The 22,415-nt window shown below is 26.4% G+C and overlaps 2 protein-coding genes and 1 long non-coding RNA gene across 3 annotated transcripts in view; 1 reads left to right on the top strand and 2 right to left on the bottom strand.

Annotated features, from left to right (window-relative positions):
- Positions 1-16,327, bottom strand: part of LOC119666939 (cytokine receptor-like) — a 39,875-nt gene extending 23,548 nt beyond the window's left edge. The window contains exon 1 of the mRNA XM_038076218.1: positions 16,291-16,327. Within this exon, the coding sequence (XP_037932146.1) occupies positions 16,291-16,319 (29 nt within the window). The 5' untranslated portion in view covers positions 16,320-16,327. The remainder of the gene's footprint in view (positions 1-16,290) is intronic.
- Positions 16,328-17,130: 803 nt separating this feature from the next.
- Positions 17,131-17,799, bottom strand: LOC119672708. Its single transcript, XR_005251943.1, has 2 exons — positions 17,667-17,799; positions 17,131-17,480 (listed from the first exon to the last, which is right to left on the bottom strand). It is a non-coding gene; the product is annotated as an uncharacterized LOC119672708 (long non-coding RNA).
- Positions 17,800-20,270: 2,471 nt separating this feature from the next.
- Positions 20,271-22,260, top strand: LOC119672700 (B9 domain-containing protein 1-like). Its single transcript, XM_038083819.1, has 3 exons — positions 20,271-20,559; positions 21,850-22,080; positions 22,137-22,260. The coding sequence occupies exons 1-3, from the start codon at positions 20,301-20,303 to the stop codon at positions 22,223-22,225; spliced, it is 579 nt and encodes a 192-aa protein (XP_037939747.1). The 5' UTR covers positions 20,271-20,300; the 3' UTR covers positions 22,226-22,260.
- Positions 22,261-22,415: the final 155 nt, after the last annotated feature.

Here is a 22,415-nt window from a genome sequence, read left to right as displayed (position 1 = left end):
AAAACAATAGTTTATATTAAGAATTTAGGTTATTTCGTCAAAACGGATGATAAAAATCAATTTAATATAGATTTTGTATGGCATAAAAGGGGAAGTAAATTGTGGAGGGTCAATTTCTGATATGGCCCACTCACATTATATGAATGCATATTTTTTCATTTAGAGCTTTCTTTGAACTCTGCATAGTAGTAAATATTGAAAATATATTCTAAGATGTTCAAATTAAGTTTTTTTCCTCAAATATCGAAACATTGAAACGAAAAATCCTATAAATTTCCTACATAAGTACAATATGAGGTGTGTACCACTTTTTAATGAACATAGTCAGTGTTTTAGGTGCAAAAGTTAATTATCGTTGAACTCAGTAATTCAAATTTTATTAAAACAATCTTTAACTCGTTTCATGTACTTATAGATAATTAAAATAAATGATTTGTCACATTACTTAGTTTGTGTTGGGACCATCAATTTTCATTGTTTCTATAAAAATTCCTCATTGTCATTATGTCACAATGTTCATTAAACTAATTTATTTTGATGTTATACTCTCATAAAGCAATTTATATTGGTACAAAAATTTGATCCAGTAGTAAATTCAGTGATTTTGTAATAATATTTTAGAGCTTAAAAATTTTCTAACATAATTCAGAAAATAAAAATTAGTTTTCTGTGTTACTCAAGATGTTGTTTAATACTTAATAATTTTCACAGATATGAGCTTTCACTGTTATTATATATTCTATAATATTTTATTTAGAGTTTACTGTTCTATACTGATGTAAAATACAAAATTGGTATATATATATATAGTAAAAAAAAAATCTCTGAAATTATAAATTACCATCATATTTTAATATTAATTGATATTTCTACTTTTGATTCTATATAAACACGAGAAATATTTTTTTCTGTACTTTATTAAATACGCATATTTGGTAATGGTTGAACGAAATGTATTTATCAAGATTTGTTTATAAAAATTTCAATTAAAAATACTTAATTATTTTCAGTTTATTTGGTAATCATCAACAACTGACTTTTGAAGAAGTTTGTCTTCATTGGTATTTGATTTTTTATAGACGAAACGAATGAAATACATTAAAAATAACTCAACAACTCTGCTACGCATAAAAAGATATAAATATCATAATTCATAATTTAACAAAATGCTACTGATTGGATATGAATTGAAGAGAAATCGTGAGTATTTAGAAATTACAAATAAACTGAAATCTAATGCTTGAATTTTGCAATCTAGGTATAATGAAAATCTTCATCCTAAATTTCAACTTCAGGAAAAAGTACTATAATTGACCTAGAAATATACATTAAAATTTAAGAAACTAAATGTATAAAACTATCTGCAATATGAGAAATAATAATTTACTAAGTCAAAGATAAATGTGGTTGGTAGTTAAAATAAGCGCGTCTTTCAAACGTACACAGGTAGATAATAACCGATAAGTTCAAAATTTAAGAGGAAATGAGTTGAATATTAAAAACAATTTTAACTATTAATATTTTAGAGTGTAAGCTTAAAATATTATAAACGAAAACCTGCATATTACCAGAAAAAAATGTGTAATCTCTCCGTATAAGCAAAATCATTAATATCTAATAATATACTCGTAGTAAAAAAGTTGAAATTAGGGGAATCACTTGAAACTAGGGTACCGATTTGCTGTTAGTGAGGTTAATGATTCTATAGTTATATTGGGGACAATCTGTTATTGGTTTTAACAGGCAGTCAATTGAACTAGTTCACTTTATTTTAACATAGAATGAACTAATTCCATGCTTTAATTAAGTAATTGTTTATGTTATTCAGCTTATAATGTATTGTGTTGTACCCTCTGGTACTTTGTACTAGAATTATTTTTCTAATATTAAAACTATATTATATATATATATTACTCAATCGAACTAGTTCACTTTATTTTAACATAGAATAAACTAATCCCCATGCTTTAATTAAGTAATTGTTTATGTTCTTCAGCTTACAATATATTGTGTTGTACCCTCTGATACTTTGTACTGGAATTATAAAAACTATATTATACATGTATATATTATATAATTAAATATGTTAATGATATATAAATCATATTTATTATAATTTAAATTGTGATAAATACAGAACAATCGCTCTTTCTAGACCAGGATATATTCAGTGGCATAGGAAGAAGTGATTTTTTTTTATTCATTCATTCAAAAAGAATAGAAGAAACAGAAAATGTTATACTGGAAGAATTTATCACGACAGTATAGTAATCAAAATCGCTTATAAATGAACATAAATCGATTTAAGGATTGTGTGAAATTAAATAAAATTAGTTTAAAAATCATTGCAGAAACTCTGACAGATCACTGTATGCTTAATTATCACCTAACTAAACTAAAAAATTCACACTAATAAAGTATATAAGTATTGTAAGCGAAAGCAAAATACGTGATATGAGCTTATCCAACACTAAAGTACAATCGAAAGAAACATTTAGAGACTTTAGAGACACTGAATCCATTAAGTAATGTTTAGACTGAGAAAATTGAAAATTCCTTTTAACTAAATAAAAAAACCAATGTAAAAGGAGTAAACAAAAGTTAATGATATATTTATATATATCAAAAAGAAAAGTTATCATTAGATAATAAAACTGTTCTATTAAAATTATGTATGCTTTAAAATAATTTGTTTTTTTTTATAAGAACACGACCTTTTTTTCAAATGAGACATTTATATTATTATTTTTCTCAAATATAGTAATAAATATCACTCCAGATTACAATTATAAATCATTGCAATTTTTGCATTTTTTTGTTGTAAAAAATATTTAATCACTTGATTAAGGGTCATTGCAGCCCCACAAATAATCTGTTATTTACATTTTAATATAGAATGTGCCAATGACTTATAAAAAAAACCTTTAATTAAAATCATTTATAAATTTAATTTTATTTAAAGTCTTATATATAACATTATAAAAAGTAACTATTTTTATATAATCTATATTTATAAGAAATTATACAGTACTTTTTAAAATTTTACATAAATACAATTAAAATTTATGTATATCTTTATGTAATCCTATATCATTTATTTATGTATTCCTATATTATATGTTGTATATAATACAATAAACAATGGTATTATATATAGATATTATTATTTATTCTTATTTATTATTATTATTATAATTTTTTCTTATTCAATATTTAGGTATATATAGTGATATTAATTTAAAAAAAATTTAAATAATGCACGCAAATAGATAGTTACAAGTGCTACCAAACTTACGTTCCAGAGTAATTCATCATCGGTATTTAACATACACTCAACAATACACAACAATACAATATTTGGAAATAATAAGAGTTTAGTTGATCATTTCGATTTATCATAATAAATTAATATTTTTTTTGTTCTTTTTGACTTTATTTTATACAGAATATAATTAAGTTTCATACAATCCAATTGGATTTACTCAATTATCTTATTATATATACTTGGTTCTAACCCTGCTTTTTAAGGTTTAGTGATATTATAATAATTATATTGGTTTATCGTAATTCAAATTATAATCAATAGTTACTTTTACATTTGTTATTTATGAGGCAGAGTTATAAAAATAAATAATAATAACGATCTTACATAGACCTTAAGTCTGAAACAATCTTCTTCCATCTGTCATTGTTATTGAACTACTGTTATTGAACTACAATACGTCTGTGGAATGTACTGGTTTGATGAATCCAGTTAGTACGTACAATGAATGGCATTTATAAAGATAAAGATAAACTTCAGTTTGAAGGTACTATAAGAAGCACTGATGATATCAATCGAAAACAAACCAAGCAGACTTCTCCTTCCTGCAGAAAGCATCTAACCGAGATAAAAATACTTAAATCGAAATTCAAAAATTTACTATTTACGGAGCATAATGTTACTATATAAAATTATTTCTCTATCCAAAACCTTATATATAATTTGTAATTAGTTAATTAAAAAGAGTTAGGTCTATACGATTACAAAACAATTATTTACTAAAGTAATTAACCATACATTGAATTCATATGAAAAACGAAGTACTTTTCTTCACTTCCCTTATACTTGCTTAATTTATCGTCTACTAAAAATAATTAAAGAAAATATAAATATAAAATAAAAAAGTGCTTGCTAACTGCACTAAAATACTATAATAATAAATTTTTGTAGAAAGTAATTCTTAAACGTCATTTTCTTCACTTCCCTTATACTTGCTTAACTTATCGGCTGTTTTTAGCACCAATCTTGCAGAAAATATAAACTTAAATAAAAAAATGCTTGCTAACTGCACTAAAATAATAGAGCAATAAATTTCTGTAGAAAACTAATTCTAAAACGTCGTCAATGTAAAAAATATACAGTAGGCAGTCATTTGTATGAAGGAATGTATTCTACAGATGAATATTTTCCTCATTTATCACAATTCTCTTTGATGTAATTAAGTTAATTAAAACTTTTAAAATTGGATATCATATGTGAGAAGTACAAACTCATGTTTGATAAAATGTGAGCATATTTTTGTCACAAATTAAAATTTTTTTGATTTGGTTTTTTTTTTTAAATGTGGTTTTTTTGCGTAAATATGTGCTAGACACTATACGCGACTTCCAAGTATCTTTGTTTTGGAAAAAATATCTTTTTGATAGAAAAATATTTAAATATTTGTATTTTCCAGAATTTTAATTTAAATCAAAACAAAATTGCAAAAAACATGCGTAAAATACGTAAGAAGAAATGATTCCGGTACAGCAGTTATAGAGAACTGTAGAATTGAGTTCATTCGTAAATTCAACCCAGAATTTCTTGATTATGCTATTTTTATGAATGAACTAAACCATTCTCATTTCTCAAACAAAAATATTAACGTTAAGTTAATAAAACAGAAAACACTGATAAGAGCAGAAAAATAAAATGTTTATAAACAAAAATTAATCGTAAAAGTAAAGATGTACACACAATGTTTTGTTATTTATTGTTAAATGTCAAGGTTATTTATAAATTATTTATATTTAGTTATATTATAATATATATTCAAAGTACGTCTCGAAGTCTATGGATTTTTTAATATTTTTTATAAATTTACAAAATTTTCCCATCTAAGTCAAATATTCAAATTATTCATATAATATATATACTTTTTATCTTAAGAAATTTATTATTTTTATATAACTACAGATAATATCCCAAGTTGTTGATTTGTTTTCATAACATTTACAGTAAGATATATATAGCATATACTAATAAGTATTACTCAAAACGGAAATTTCTTTTGATAACTGTATAAACTATATATATTAGATTTCTTGTTACAAAACCATGGAATCTTAAAAATTTCTTGTTGAATCTGGAAGTAATACTTTTGTAGAACTTCAAAATTTAAGTTACTAGCGAAACTCCGTAATCTTAATATGTAATAAATACTTTTGAAAATTCAACTATATAACTTGATTGTGATACAATTCAAAATAAAAAAAATAGTTCATTTGTTTTATTTTGAAATAAGGTTGCCATTAAATTCAACCAACCAATTTCCGATCTACACTCTCCAACCACTTTAATATTATGATGGAGAATTTAATGGCTTTTATTGCTGTTTGGTTTTCAATAAAAAGTGATATACTGCATCTGTTCTTAATCTGGTCTACAATTAATCGACATGGGAATGTTTTATGTCTATGGATGGCGAGAAATTTCTGCTTTTATCTCACAATTAATTTTGAAGCTATCTGTAAAAATTGATATTGATATAAAAATTGATACTTTTTTCGTTATTTTCCAAACGTTTTTTAGCCGCAATATTATTGTTATATTATTATTAAGCCCTCATCAACACGTAAGTATAAAGTTAAAGAATCTGATATCATCCTATACAGATTATATTGAATTGTATTCACCATCCATCTACATCCGTATGAGTATTCAACTCAACCACTTATTGCTTTCGGTCTGAGAGCACTGTTGTAAGCGGTATTTTTAATATATAGGTCAATAAGTTATAAATGTAGCATAACATTTAGCACATCCGTATGAGATACTATACTGCTGCAGTTGCTTTAAGTTTATGTGGGGTTTTTTCATAATAAGTCTCAATCTAGTATTTCATATTCTTTTTCTTTTAAATGTGCTGATTATTCAAAATTAAATAATGCCAGTTTTCCCTACTAAGCGTATAATTACATGTAATTGACATCAGTTTTCCACATGTCATGTACTTTGCGACTAATTTTCACAGCATGGCAGTTGCTTTAGTTGATGATTCATAAGTAGTAGTTAAGCAGATGGCATGTATGTAGATCTTCGTCTTCACTTCATTTGAGTTCAATATGTCTAATGTAAATATCGGCCATATTATACAATATTAGAATATTACTATTGATATTCAATAGCAACCTTTAAGGTCTCGTCATTTTCTTTCAAAATAATTTGTTTAAAATCTTTAAACAATTTAATCTATTTAAAAAATATGTAAATAAATATTTACACCATATCAATTAAAACTAATTGGAAATGACATGGAATCCGTAATAATTTCAAATTTCATTTAAAATAATTAAAAAAATAAGTGTGCAACAAAAAAAGAATCAAATAAACAACGTCAAAACTGTTGATTATCTACAGTAGCCATTAAAAGTTATTATTTAAAATTTTCCAAGAAATCTTATAAAAAAAAACAAAGTAATGTACGTTTATAGACGCACTTATGCAGTGTATTTACATTTATTTTATATAAAATATACTAACTCATCATTTGGAAAATATGCATTTGCATTCTATTTATTATTTTTTAAATTTCTTAAAATTAAACAATTAAGAGCAAATAGTTGTATTGTGTTAAAAAAGATACATACTATAACATACTAATAATACTAATAACAGTAATATACCAAAAACACATTAATAATTTCAATATCCTAAACGACAGTCATTATATTTGTTGTATTATCACAAGTTTAGCATTTTGTTAAATGATTGAGGCTATAAGTATCTGAACAACGCAGGCACATCACATTTTAAACAAATATTTGGACATGAAAAAGTTTCCCGCTCGATGCCAGGATTGCTGACACTTGACATAGTCACAACCGTTGGCAACGTTTAACCAAAATCCGCAAGAGTTTTTCTGCTATTTCGTACCCGTGAAAGAAACATGGATCCATGACAAGACATCAGAGAGAAACAACCAAGGTAATGGACCATTTCGGTTGAACATGCACTAAAGAAGGCTAAAGTAGTTCTTTCGAGGAACAGTTTTTTGGAGTACACTCACTGATGAATATTAGCTATAGGATAGATTCAACATCAATTGCAAACAGAAACGATTGCATTTAGCAAAGAAAGAACTACTCTTCCATCAAGACAAAGTACAAATACACATGTGCGCAAAAATTAAAAAATTGGACTGCAAACTGTAACGCCACCTAGTATATTCGCTGTATTTAACCCCTACGACGAAAATGTTTTCTATTTTCAAAGCTTGAAAAAAAAACTCCGCGGTAAAACATTTGGGTGAAATGAAGAGGTTAGCACCAGAACAAATGCCTATTTGGAGAATCACCAGAAAATCTATTATTTGGAAGGGATGAAACAATTGGGGAAATATTAGACTAAATGTATAGAGCTGAAAGGAGAATATGTATGGAAATCACACGATTTCTAACCAAAAATAATATATATTTTATATTATTATTTAAAATCTCGTAAAAAAGCAACGATTAAGATTAAGATGGTTTAGACATGTGATAAGAATGCCGGATATGAGAGTACCGCTTAAGGTTTATGAGAACGAAGTAGGAACCAGCAGAAGAAGAGGGAGACCAAGAAAACAATGGAAAGATAGTGTACAGCAGGACTTAGAAGAAATGAACATAAGAAATTGGAGAAGAAAAGCAAAAAATAGAGAAGAAGGGAAGACTGTTGTTAAACAGGCTTAGGTCTTACATAGACTGTACAGTCCCGGATGATGATGGTTTAAAATTTCGTTGAATAAACAAGCTACAAGGGTAGCATTTATTTTTATATAATAGAAATAAAAATGTTTAAAAACTGAAATGGGTTAAAACAAAAATTATGAGTCACAAAAATTTTTCACAACATAACCAATTTGGGTTTTTTACTATTTAAGTTTTAATTCTGAATAGCCAAAATAAAAATAATATATTCTAAGCGAACTTAATGTTTACTTACATTCATACTTATGCACCTATACCCTTAATAACAATAGTAAAAATAACAACAACTACAACAGCAGCATCAGCAGTGAAAAAAATGGATTATGGAAAGGTTAAAGAGTTGATGAAAACTAAGAGTGCCGTTGAGAAATTGTGGCAAAAATAAAGAAATATTTTCTGTAGAAAATAAAACCGGTAAAACATTTTAAATGTTGAAAAAAATAAACAAAATTTCCAGACTCTTCACATTTATATTAAACAAGAAGCAATTTTTTTAGCAATAAAAAAACAAAGAAAAATTAATCTGACAAAAAATAAAAAGCTATATTTTTATTAATTTAATCGTAAAATAATGAAAACATAAAAAACTTAAAGAACGATTACTAGAGAAATTGATCTCTTAATATTGCAATGATTGGGGCTGGAGAAATATAACTTTATTATATAAAAAAAAAAATATGCAAAAAATTTATTTAAAAAAAAGCACAGAAAAATACCCGAAATAAAATTTGAATATCCGTTCGAAGAACAAAGTCGTTTCTTTATCGTTTCGAATAACGTAAAGAAAAAGTTATTAACTTATTAAAAATCATTATTTAAACATATTGGAATTTTGTGCTATATCACGTCATTAATTCGTTTGTATCTTTAGCCAACAAAAAAAAAGTAATATTTTTAAGTCAATATTTTTTTTATGTAAATTTTATAAATTGCTTGCCGCATAAATAACTTTTTTCTTTTCCATTAACTCGTTATTACCAAAAACATTATACGTATAAGTCGTTTTTGCCCCTCCACTCTTCACCGCTGCTAATTACACCTGCGATTCTTACTAAATCCCAAACATGCTTAATCATTTTAATGAACAAATTCATAATCAGAAAACAATTAAAATTAATGTGATTCTTAAAATTGGAAAATTAGTTGCAGATACTTTTACAAACATAAGCTTTAATTATATTGTTAACACTACTCATAACAATACGATGGCTTGTTTACTTTTTAGAAAGTGGGTTGAGTAGCAGGAATTAAGATAGTTTTGCAATATTGTCAATTGTAAAAAATATTATTAACTCAAAAATTTATTTAAAATTTTATTTTAAAGCTAACTTTATATTATAATACGTAGGCCTCTTATGATGATATATACATACACTTTCCTTTATTGGTATGGTATAGTTCAGATGTCATTGAAAAAAATATTAATTTGATTTTTTTTTTATTTAATTGTTTAATATTGAATATTTATTTTTGATACAATTTGTAATTGAATTTATACTAATTATACATAATCGTATAAGACACATAATCGTAAAAGATACTCGTGTATTCAATTTGTGATGATATTTGCAACACAGTAGTGTATGTTACGCAAAAGTGACTTTTAAACGTCTATTTATTGCTGATTAACTATATATTATCATCTAATCTAAGCATGCTTAAAATTGTAAAATGCATATATATAAAATAAGAAAAACAAACGTAGCTTTTCTTTTTCCAATTCCCGTAAATATCCCTTTAAAAAGATAATATTTTAATATATATATTGTATATATAAATAATATATATATATAACATAATGTATATATATAATCTAATGTATATGTATATAAAAAGATAATATTATAATACATTGTGACCGAAAAGTTTTCGGGAAATTTTAAATAAAACGCAAAATTCTTAATCTTCATCAATATTTATTTTATCTCCTTCAAAATATGCTTCCATTAGAAGCGATAACACAATGCCAACGTTTCTAATCATCAAAACATTTTTTATAGGCGCTTTCCGGTATGGCTTTGAGTTCCCTCTGCGAATTCTGTTTTACGTCTTCTATGGATTCAAAACGCGTTCCTCTGAGTGGTAATTTGAGGTTGGGAAACAGGAAAAAGTCACACGGTGCAAGATCAGGTGAATACGGTGGCTGTTCGATGGTATTTATTGAATGTTTGGCCTTAAAATCGTTGATAATGTTGAACAAATTGAGGTGAATCGGAACAAGCCGGGCGTTGACACGTCGCATACACAAATTGTCCACCAAAATCAAACGAGCCATCTCACGACCGATGCCTAGCTCTCGTGCTATCTCTCTAACACTCACATGAGGATTTTTGAACACGATTTCCTTTGCCTTTTCAATGTTTTCGTCGGTGGTAGAGGTCGAAGGTCGTCCAGAACGCGGCATGTCTTCGACGGTCGTACGACAGTCCTGAAAGGCTTTGTACCACTCATAAACTTGAGTTTTCGATAAAACTGATTCCCCATAAGCCTTTTGTAGCATTCGCAACGATTCTGCACACGAAATTTCGTTCGAAAAACAAAATTTGATGCAAACTCTTTGTTCAATATTTTTTTCCATTGTTTTTTTCGCAACGCACTACTGAGGTGAACTGGTTTCAACAGCTGCCGTAAACGAACTGTCTGACAGATCGCGCTCATTTTTGGCATAGTAATTAAGGACAGTGCTGCCAAACTACATAAACTTAAAATATCGAAAAATATACAGCGCGCGAATTTTAAATGAGAATTTCCGAAAACTTTTCGGTCACAATGTATTAATATTGTTATATTATAATTAATATTATATATATATATATAATATATATTATATTATATATATGTTTTGTGAGTTTTTATAACAAGTTCTATATTAAACTGATTTTTAATGCCCGTTTTGACGAAAGAAATTAAATTCAATAGAAAGATTTTTATCGAACAGTAGTGATATTGCAACAACAACAAGTTTTTATAACAAATAATTTCCATTGAAGTCTATTGATAACCGTATTTTTAACTTCATTCTAGCTCTCTTCAACTCTGTTTTATATAAAAGTTTATATCGAAACCTGCTTTTTAATATACAGCAAGATTACGATTTCGATACTTTGTTAGTTGGCTTTTTTCAAGAAATATCGGATTCTATCTAGTTGATCCAGTGACCAGATCGAAAGCAGAACTAATAAGATCCAAAGCAGTAAATTGACATATGTTGACGCTTTAACATTGATATTATGTAAATAATACTATTTCCGTAAAAACAGAGATTTTTGGAGGTCTTTATATTTTAAGTCTGTTTTGTATATCTCCCAATATACATACTTATTTAAAAAAAATGAAATTAGCTAAAAATTAAAAGCCTAATTTATTAACTTCCAGACAGTTTATTTTATATGTAACCTAAAGTACATAATTTGAACATAAAGTGGATGTCTACATCGGATCAAGAAAAAAAGTCATAAGTCTATGCAAGCGATACGCTTCAGACTTGACCTCCAACGACTACTGACGTTTTGCAGATATCAGAAAAATACTTCAGGGGAAACATTGGCTCAAATAGTGAAATCATTGTCAAAATTGAGGCCTATTTAAAGAAAACAAATCGTTTTATAAAAAAACATCGAATAGTATGAAGTTTTAGAACAAATGTATCTATCTATTTTTTTGATACTATTATTAATATTATTATTTCTATTACTATTATTATTATTATTACTCGTTCGTATTACTATTATTATGATTATTATTATTAATGTTATAATTATTACAATTATTATTATTACTATTATTCGTATTAATATTATTATTATTACTATTATTATTATTATTACTATCATTATTAATATCACATTATGATTATTATTATTATTATTTGAAGTAAGATTGATACAACGGCACTTTTGTGATCTAGTGTGTTTTCATGAAGAAATTCATACAATCAAATTTGAAGAAATTAAGGCCTTTGATAAACCTAATGATATTTCTTAAGCCAAGATTGCAGATCTTGTTTGGCTCAATAAAAGTGTCAGTATTCGACTTCTTTACCCAATTTCTTTTCTCTTATGAAACGCTATCGAAATGAATTCCATTCGATTGCCAAAAATATTTATTTAATTTCATTTTCTCAATGATCCAAGTCCAAGTTCATTGGAGTTTGCAAACAAATTCATTAATGTGATTAACAGACACAACAAAAGCTTAAAGTCAGATTGTATTTATATTTAATGCTTTTAAAAAAACAAAATATTCTAATTCATTCATTCAAAAAAATAGTCTTATTCATAATCTGATTATTCTTTATGTTAAAATTGGATAAATTTGTATAATTATGAAGCTGTAGATTTTTTACCGATATTTTTATTTGACTGATACGAAATGTGATCACACTTTATTTAAGTATAGCATTAAAAATGCCGGTTATCTACTTAAACATTTCTTAATTTTTTTAAACTTAACTATTAAAACTTTGAGATCTCAGCGAAATCCCTTTTAATGACAAGTCTTGTTGAACGGGCCCCCTCTCTTGGACAAACAACGATATTTTTTTATCTTTATATGAAACAACTTAAACGTGAACCCTACTTTTGAATAGATAAAAGTTGGCTAACGATGAGTAACCGTTTTTAGTGAATTTTTTTCTTATAATTAAACTAAATAAGAAATTGTAACATCTATGAAATGTCACCTTCGATTGATTTATATAGGATATAAGTGATAGTACTTAATAAAGATATGATGTGAGATGTAATAGATATTTATAACAAAATGAATCACACAACAATATAGGTTACGAAAACAAACTATGATACAAAACAGAACAGGGATGGAGGAAACATAGACACAAACAATTGGGGTCTTATTGGTGTGTTCTATGGATCATTAATCATTAATTAAACAAAAATAACGAAGAGTACACAGCTCTATTGAACAATGAGTTTTTAAGGTATCCATCTGTGTACAAAACAAAAACATATTGCTTAGAAAGCAGCTGGTTGTAGTCTTTTGCAAGAATCATCTTAGATTCTAAATTGAGGTAGTGGGGTAGTTAAAAAGGCATAACAAAAAAAAATCTGGTGATGAGAAGTATAAGGGAAAATATTATATATATATATATGTACATAGTACAGAATTGCTAGTCCCCTTGTTGTCTGCTTAAGAGAGCTTTCACTGTATTTTTATTATTTACATTATATCAGCTTTGCTAAATTTGAAACTTATTTCCGGTGCTCCCGTTTTATGGTTACACATTAACTAAATGTATTTTATATTGAGAACACTAAATTGAAAAAAAATTCCTTTTTTGGAAATTAAAAATGGAACTTAAAAATAACACATTTTTTTAAATTTTTTAAATCAACACAATTAGTTACCAGAGCAATAATTTTTAAGGGAACTGAAAACTGAATATCGTATTTATTTCGCAAAATGCACATTAGTAAATATTATTCATTAGTATTTTTTTAATCCGCCCATAATATTTAAAATATATATTAACAAATGTATTTTATCAAAACTTTATGATAAAACAAAAAAGAAATTCAAATAAAAAATTATAAAGTGCGTCTAAATAAAACATATATGTAGATAATGATATACAGTGAAAACTCTCTGGAGTGGGCAATCATGGTCAGTCAAATTTCAGTTTGTTCAAGAGATATATATTTCTTATTTATGTTGTTTCAAATAATAACCAAATATATTTGATTTTATAAAAATTGATATACTCAAAGATAATATAGTAGCTTTAGCTAAAGAAAGTTATTATATTACGATTATAGTAGATTCATGTAGGCATATCAGCCATTGTGTGACCCTAAAGGCATTAGGATTTTAAACGTAGAATCCTACACTTGTTGATAAATCGTGACTATCATATTTAGAAATTCCCACATGTCGGAATGCGGATATACGGAATGCAATAGTAGTCCAGTATAGTAAACTCTAATACAAAAAACAAAATATATAGGATCCTTGATAGAAAAAGAAACACATTTTCACATTTGTTTTTCAAACATTAATGATTGAATTTAAGTTAATTCAAGTTACTAGGATGATACTAGGTATTCCCTTATACCTGTTTAATTTTTATGTTGTCATAAAGCCATATAATTTAAAAGAAAAAACTTTGCACTGGTTAATAAATTAATATTTATAAGAATCAATTGATAGTAAATTCGGAAATACGGAATACAGTTTGTGAGTCATTGAAAAAATCTGATGTTCAAATGTTACAAATATTCTAATCAAAAGCATAAAGAATCATTACAACTAGTCCACATTATATCACAAACAACTACACTCATCGTGATCTTAAAGTTTTAATAAGGTTAACAAAGGCCATCTTAATCCTTTTATATTGGATTTGAAATTTTACTCACATATCAAAAGTCAACATAAATACCTATCTCTCCTCTCCATTTGACAGTATGCGAAACTTCTAACCTTTCTTAATCTTCTTATATTGAAATTGCCATCCTACCCACACACACACACCTTTTTACAACTAGAAACGAAGTTAACAACATTTTTCTCCGTAGAGAAAAGTAGAAGTAAAAGATAGATCTTATACGTGGTTGATACTTTATGAAACTTTTAACTATTCCAATCGCCTTACACTTGAACTCATATCCCACTCACAAATCCTAACACAGTTATTGTTAATGAAACTTTTAACTCACATACCACTTACGAATCTTCATAAGGCTTAAAAGATCTCAACGCATTCACAATTCTTAATATGGCTTAATAGAAAATCAATAATAGAAGTTATATGTTGTTTAAAGTTTCATAAGCTTTTAAACAATCACAGTCAACTTATATTTAAATTCATATCATACCCATAAATCCAAATACGGCTTAAGGTGAAGTTAGCAAGAGATGCAATGTTGATAGTTAATGAAACTGTTAAACCACCCGAATCATTTTATATTGAAAATCACATTCCAGTTGCAAATCTTCATACGGCTTAAGAAGAAGTTACCCAGAAATCTTATTTATTCTTGATAGATTATAAAACTTTTGAACTATTTTGATCCCTTTATCGTTAAATTGACATCCAACTTACAGATGTTTAACAAGAAGTCAAGAATAGATCTTCTCTGTTAATGATAGTTGCCGAAACTTGAATACCATATTTATTCCCTTACACTGGAACTGACATTACATCTACATATCTTAACAAGACTAAGAGGTCAACAATATATTTTATCCGCTGTTAATAGTTGACGCCTTACTAAGTTCATTCCAAAAAGGACGAAGAAAGCTTAAAACTTTGCATAACTAAAAAGTGCTATTTGTTGTTTTTCATTTAATATACATTGCAGTATAAAATAAAAGAAATATTTAACGTAAATAATTAACATAATACTAATAAGTATAAATACCACCAAGATTTATTTTATAACAGCTGTGAAATCACGAGATTTTTAACATAGACAAAAACAGAAATATGTATAAACACATTTAGACCTGTTAAATTTATCACGATTTTTCTATGTTTTTGGTTGAAAAGGTATTAAGTTTTAAGTGTGGTGTTATGTTTTAGATTGTTTGCTGCTTTTTTGGTAAGTGAAATTTGAAAATTCTATAATTTATAGTTTCTTCACTATATTTCTTAAATACATATACACATATTTCATATATATCATATATAGAAGATAAAGTTATCATACTATTTGATCGCATTTAAAAGTACGTTTGTACTTGGCAAATATAAAGCAATGAAGGCTATTTTTTCTATGAAAATCTATATAAAAATATGCTAATCATGCTTGATAGTTGTAAATGAAAACACAGCATTTTGAAATATGAAACAACTATATTCAAAAATAAAAAAAAAATTAACAAAAAAAAACTAAATCAAATATTTATTGAACGTATTACCTAGTTTGTATCGTATTGCATTATTTATACAATATTTCCTCCATATTAATTTTTATTTTAATGAGAATTTATTGTTTATCGTTTTGATTTCTTGGAATAAATAAGAATTTTACATGATTAAAAAAATTGTTTAAAACTTATTTGAAAAAAGTTTCTCACTTTGATTGTTATAAAAATTTTACATTTGCTGTTGGAAAACTACGTGCTGTTTTAGTTAATGTTGGCACATTTAGGCAACTCTAAAAATGCAAATATATGTGTGTATGTACAAGTATATTGTTCAGATTTACACAAATGCATATGTTGCATTCTTAATAATTAAATTTAATGAATTAAAATTATAATGGTATGGTTTTTTTTGTTTGATTTTTAACTAATTTCCTAGAAATTTTAACATAAAAATTAATATAAAAAACTTACCAATTCATGAGATTTAATTTGGGTTGCATTTTTGTTTTACTTTTTTTTTTTTTTTTTTTTTTGAGTGTAAAAACTTTTTTTTTTGTTTTGAAGGGGAAATAATTTTACAGTATTAATTTTATATATATATATTTTTTTTTTGCTATAATTGTAAATATTTATTTTTCACTTTTTTATAATATAATATCTAACAAGCTATGCTTTTAGTTCACAATTTGTAAAGAGCACGAGTTATAAAATACATTTTCTAAGTAATTCTGTATTTTCCATAAAGTATTTCATTTGAATAAATTATTTTTAATAAAAAATGCAAAAAATGCAGCAGCCGACGAACTCATACGACAAGAGCACACAGCGCACAGTGCACAGTACCCACCACACAATACCGCGAAATGTTAACGGAACTCGAGTCAAATAAGCAAAAAAAAAAAAACGCTACGAATAAATTTCTGATAAGGTATTATCAGAAGCTGCGTGCATATCGTTTCTGTCCTTTGCTATGATTTTTAATAACAAAAGCAATGAAAATATAAACATATTTTATATATAATAGTTGCGATGTTTTACTATTGTTGCTGTTGTTTTTGTTGTTTTAACAATTATATTAATTTTGTTTTTCTTTTATGTCGTTTGGTAGCTTTGCGATTTTACGTATGAAAAAACTGTTAGCATAAAACACAAATATGTTATTCAGCTTATACACACACACTCCTGGAATGTTGTTATTGGTTTTGTTGTATTTATTCTTGGCAACGATTTTAGCTCCTGTTATTGTTGGTATTCTTTTTTTTCTTTGTTTTTGTTTTTATCGCTGCGCTGCTGCTATTGCTGTTGTTATTGTTATTTTTGTTATTGTTGTCGTTAACAAGTGTCTATGTTAGCTTCTGGGTATTGCGGTTGCAAGCATTCACAGCAACTTCTACTGAGTTGCAAAAAAACATCAGTTAATTTTCATTTGCTTTTTGTTTTTTTTGTTTTTGCGTTAACTTGGGAAACTGTTTTAAGTGCAGAGAAATCTGGTGTTGACTACTTTAGGAACTGACGATGATGCCGTAACCATAAATATAGTCATGTGTACAATTCCTATAACTTGATGGATGCTATGTGTTGTTGCTTACTGTACAGTATTTGTTAAATTTCCATCTTCACTAAATATACACATCATTTTATTTTTTTCTTTTAACTGCCATCTGAGAAACAAGTTTCAATCAACAATATATGCTCATCAATAAAAACTTAATAATCAATATAATTTTTTTTAAATATTTTATTAATAAAAAAAATCACCAACGCATTAACAAACTCGTACGTCAGTTACATATACAAATTATTAAACAATGTACACAAATATAAATTAACACTATCTTTTTCTTTACTTGCTACGATTAAATTCGAGTATATAATATTAACGTCTGTACCGAAAGCAAATCTCTCGCAAAACTAAAAAAAAAGAGATTGCCTTTTTCCACAATATAATATTCCGACAATTACGCCAAGACGTTCGAATCAAACAAAAGACGTTAATACAATGAAACTTGTGGCTGAGATATTCTCTTATTACACCTGTTTTGTTTGGCTCACTCTCTTCGTAAATAACTTTTCCACTCATAACAAACAAATTATTCGCTCTCTCATATTTGAAAACTCACCTCACAATTGTTAAATTTATATAATTTAGAGTTACCCACTCTGAATTTCATAGTATTTTCGAGAATGCAAAAAGTGGTGTATAAAACAATTTTTAAATTTTTATTTCATACATAAATTAAAAAAAACAACGTTCTATTAGTTGTTCTTTTTTTTATTAGTTATTGTTTTAAAAGTTGTGTAAAAACATTTTTTATACTTTTAACATTTTATACTTTTATTTCACACATGAATTTAAAAAAAATAACGTTATTTAATTGTTGTCTTTTTATTTATATTATTTATTGTTTTAAAATATTATTTTATAAAATTTTTGTGATTATAAAAAAATTCATCGTAGAAAACCGTAGAAAACGATTTTTATATTTTTATTTTATATATAAAATTAAAAAAAATACACAACGTTCTATTAGTTGTTGTTCGTAATATTGTATATTGCAATATTTCTGTGAATACAGAAAAGTGGTGCATAAAACAATTTTTGAGAATTAAAAAAATTTACAGATAATTTATCTATAAATTATATATAAACACAATTTCTTGTAGCGAATGTATAAATAAATTATCAGTAAAATATTAAATTATAATAAAATAAAATTTTAAGTAGACTATGTGAAATTTCTGAATATGTGAGCATAATTTCAAATTTACAATTAAATGATAATTATTATTATATAGTAAAATTTTAAGCAAAAGTGAATTATTTATAATAAGGCTACACAATTGTACTATTGTGAACTAGAAATTTAAACTTGTTTCTGTAGAAATATTCATAATTTTATGTTCAATTTTATTTATGTTTAACGAATTGATTTGAACTATCGATATGAGCATAAAACAATTAGTTGGCCTGTGTGAATGGGCTATAAAAAAATTACACTTAAACAAACGCTACTAAAGCAATTTAATATAAATAATTACAGTTTAGTAAGAAACAATTTTTTTAATTACTGCATTATACCTATCATTGTAAAGTACATTTAAAACATTTTGAATTATTATGCAGAAACGCTTCTGAAATCTGTTTTTTATAGATTTTAAAACTCGCGTAAAGATATCATAATTATTAAACACTACACATCATATTTTTGTGATGGTTGTAAACTCTGCGCTTTGTTTAAAACAGTTGCCTCAATAAATTATTCGTTCATAATACATATAAACATTTTTTTATTAATTAATTGTAAATATTTTAGTAATTACTAACTGTTTTTAATTTAAATTAGAGGATATTTATTACAAAACAAATAATACATTAAATTGACATGTGTACTCAACTGAAACAAAATAGAAACTCTTCAAATGACTTGAAATTTTGAAGTGCCGAAGTAGAAAGTTTGTTAACCGAATACAGTGGAACAAATTAATAATTAAATTATTGAAATAGTTTTTAATTATTATTTTATATAGAAATTATTATTGTTTATATATTATATACTTTTTCCTTAATAAGTTTATAAACATAATGCCATAGAGAAAAATATATATTGTTGCTATTAATAATTGGAAACATTTCTAATCGAAGGCATTTTTCAATATTATTTTCTATCGCCGATTTCATCATTGTATTTCAAAGTAATCACTGATATTTTTTGTACATTGTTTTTTATTTTGAGAAGGAAACTCTGCGCCACCTAATATGTCAGTGTCCACTTTAGAATCCTGAGCGCAACAGTGGGCCAGTATTTGGGCCCAACTGCGCTTTGGACACAAAGCCGACACTCCAACCAAACTTAACCTTGTTTTTTGTAGTTTATATCACATTAAGCTATTGTGCACTTACTGATATTTGAAATTACTTTAAACTGAAGATAATTAATTTTCCTTATATATCGACCAATAAGATATTTTTAATGTTTATTTTTATTTTAATTAAACAATATTGCATTTGTAATAAATATTTTAATAAGAAAAACAACGTTATTTTAATCTCATAACCTAAAATTCTAATAGGATTGTTTTTTCCTGATTTCTTTGAAACATGACCAGTATTATCATTTAATTAATAATAATACTTAAAAAATAATATACGGTTTTTTACATATAAATATCTATATACATACATAACAAATTAACGCGAAATTACAAAAATGTCGCGCTGCAGAGAAACCACTTTGTTCTAATAATTATTTCTAAGAATCATGATAAAGGATGGCGCCAATAAATACGGTATAATGCGCATTCCATTTAATAACAAATAAAATTCTGAAAATTCACTATAAACTGATGTCTGTTATTTTTAAAAGGAACGAAATCTACAGAAAATAAATTCACAGAATTTTGCATATTACTTTTTCTTTGTTTTTTTTTTTCAAAACAAATAACTTTAATTTTGATATTTATTCAGTTATCAAGTTAAAAATATGGAATCACCTACGACTGCAAGCACTATCAATATTTTTATATCTGGGCAATTGGAATCTGCAATATTTCCAATGGGTCCAGATGCTGATGAAATATTTTGCCGCTACGAAGTGGTTGCTGGTGCCGATTGGGAATTGGTGTCTGGTTGTCAAAATGGTATAACGCAGACGGCTTCAAACAAATGTGGCCACTACAATGACAAAATCGTACTGAATATGCCAATCGAAATAACATTCAAAAGTACAAGTCCTCATGGATGTAAGTATATTAGCCAAAGCCATTTTCTTTTTCTTGTTCGTGAATGTGATATTCAAGTAGAAATATTTCATATTCATATTGGATATTCACATAATATTGATTATAGTTGTAATAGTGGAATGCATAATTCGAAGGTAAAGTCTTATAGAATTATAGAATTTTTTTAGAAGGGAAATGGTTTTTGAAATAAACTGATTATCTGGCAGAACATCTTAACTTGTGGTATTATTTCAATAAGACGAGTCTATATGAGCCTTCGTATGTTTTCTCTGCGTTACAGAAGGTGAAACATTTAGTTACATTCTTTGTGATATAAGAATATCTCTCCTGATCAACGAGAGACATTTAAGCCCACATTGGTAAGGCGTATGTTCTGTTCCACAAAACATAGTTCAGTACAAACCTTATAATTGTAGTTATCTTCTCCAAACAGAAGTCTTAGTTACTGACTTTAATCTATCCTTCTACTTTTCATCAGATACGTCAACTGTGTTCTTATAAAATTAAAAAAAAAAAACACCCAATTCAATTAATTTAGAAATCAAATTAATGATACAATTCGTCGATATGTTCGTTAATATTTTATTTATTTAATATATTTTTATGTTATCAAACCACGGCTGAGCAAACAATAAAGTTTATGTAAATAAAATTTTGTTTTCTTTGATAAAAGAATTTTAGAAACCTAAATAATGTTCGCTCTTGATATATTTTTGCATTTTTTATAGACATAGGTAAACTAACTACACAACATATTTTATGATTATTTTTCTTTATTCGTTTTTTATATACAGTACAAAAGTTGTAAAAACTTGAAGAAGATTGGAACTATAAAGCACATCCTATGATACTGTCCAGCCTAGACCTTTGGCAACAACCGATTTTTAGAGAAACACTTTTTTTTTTCAGTTTGTCGGATTATTCCTCGGTAGAGATCTCTTAAATGAACGGTGTGGAAACAGTTTTTATCTCTTTAGGGTTCTTACGACGAATGAGGTCGTAAGACGGCAAATAGTTACCAATTATGTAAAGTGGAAGGATATATGCTGACATGTCACCGTAACCAAACAAAAGACAATTACTATAATCGCAATATTTTGCTCTCTCTAGTGTCATTAGGAACTTTTGCATAGATCTGCATGGTTTATGGCCTAACAGGGTAACTTAAACTTAACCCAATCCTTGGTTTACTAATATCGCTAAGCAATTAACTTACTCAACTTCTAAGTTAAATAAACAAAATTTAATTTTTTATACTCCATATAAATAAATAGTATATTTTATTTTAAGGGCCTCAAATAATAGTTATAATCTATGGTAAAACTCGCTGGGGTGTTGAAACAGTTTTAGGTTACAGCCGCGCTCATGTACCTATATTTGGTTCGAATAGTGCACGTAGAATTACAGCGCCAATACTAATACCAAAATGTACCAATCTTGTTTCACAAATGACAAGCTGGATTACTGGAAAAAATCCTGAATTAAAGAATCCAAGAATTTTACTTGATGCCAATATAAATGGTAAGTTAAAGTTAAAATATTGTTAATTATTGTTTAATTCTGTTTTTTTTTTCTAGGTTTAGCAGTGGAATCATATGGAGAAATTATTCTGATGTTTAACGTTATTTCCAGAGGAGCAAATCAGCTCGGATATGATTGGGGTTGAAATTAAAACATATAGATATTTTTTTCCATTCGTTTTTTTTTATTCATTTTGTATATATACGTATACATATATATTGTAATTATAAAAAATAAATAAATATTAAATATAAAAATCCGGTTTTCGGGAAATTCACCAAACACCACAGCTTACCTGTAAAAGCAAAAATATTATTTTATTAGTTGAAATATTA

This window comes from Teleopsis dalmanni, chromosome 1 (genome assembly GCF_002237135.1).
Source record: "Teleopsis dalmanni isolate 2A chromosome 1, ASM223713v2, whole genome shotgun sequence".
NCBI lineage: Eukaryota > Metazoa > Arthropoda > Insecta > Diptera > Diopsidae > Teleopsis > Teleopsis dalmanni.
This window is presented reverse-complemented; position numbering and strand designations above follow the sequence as displayed.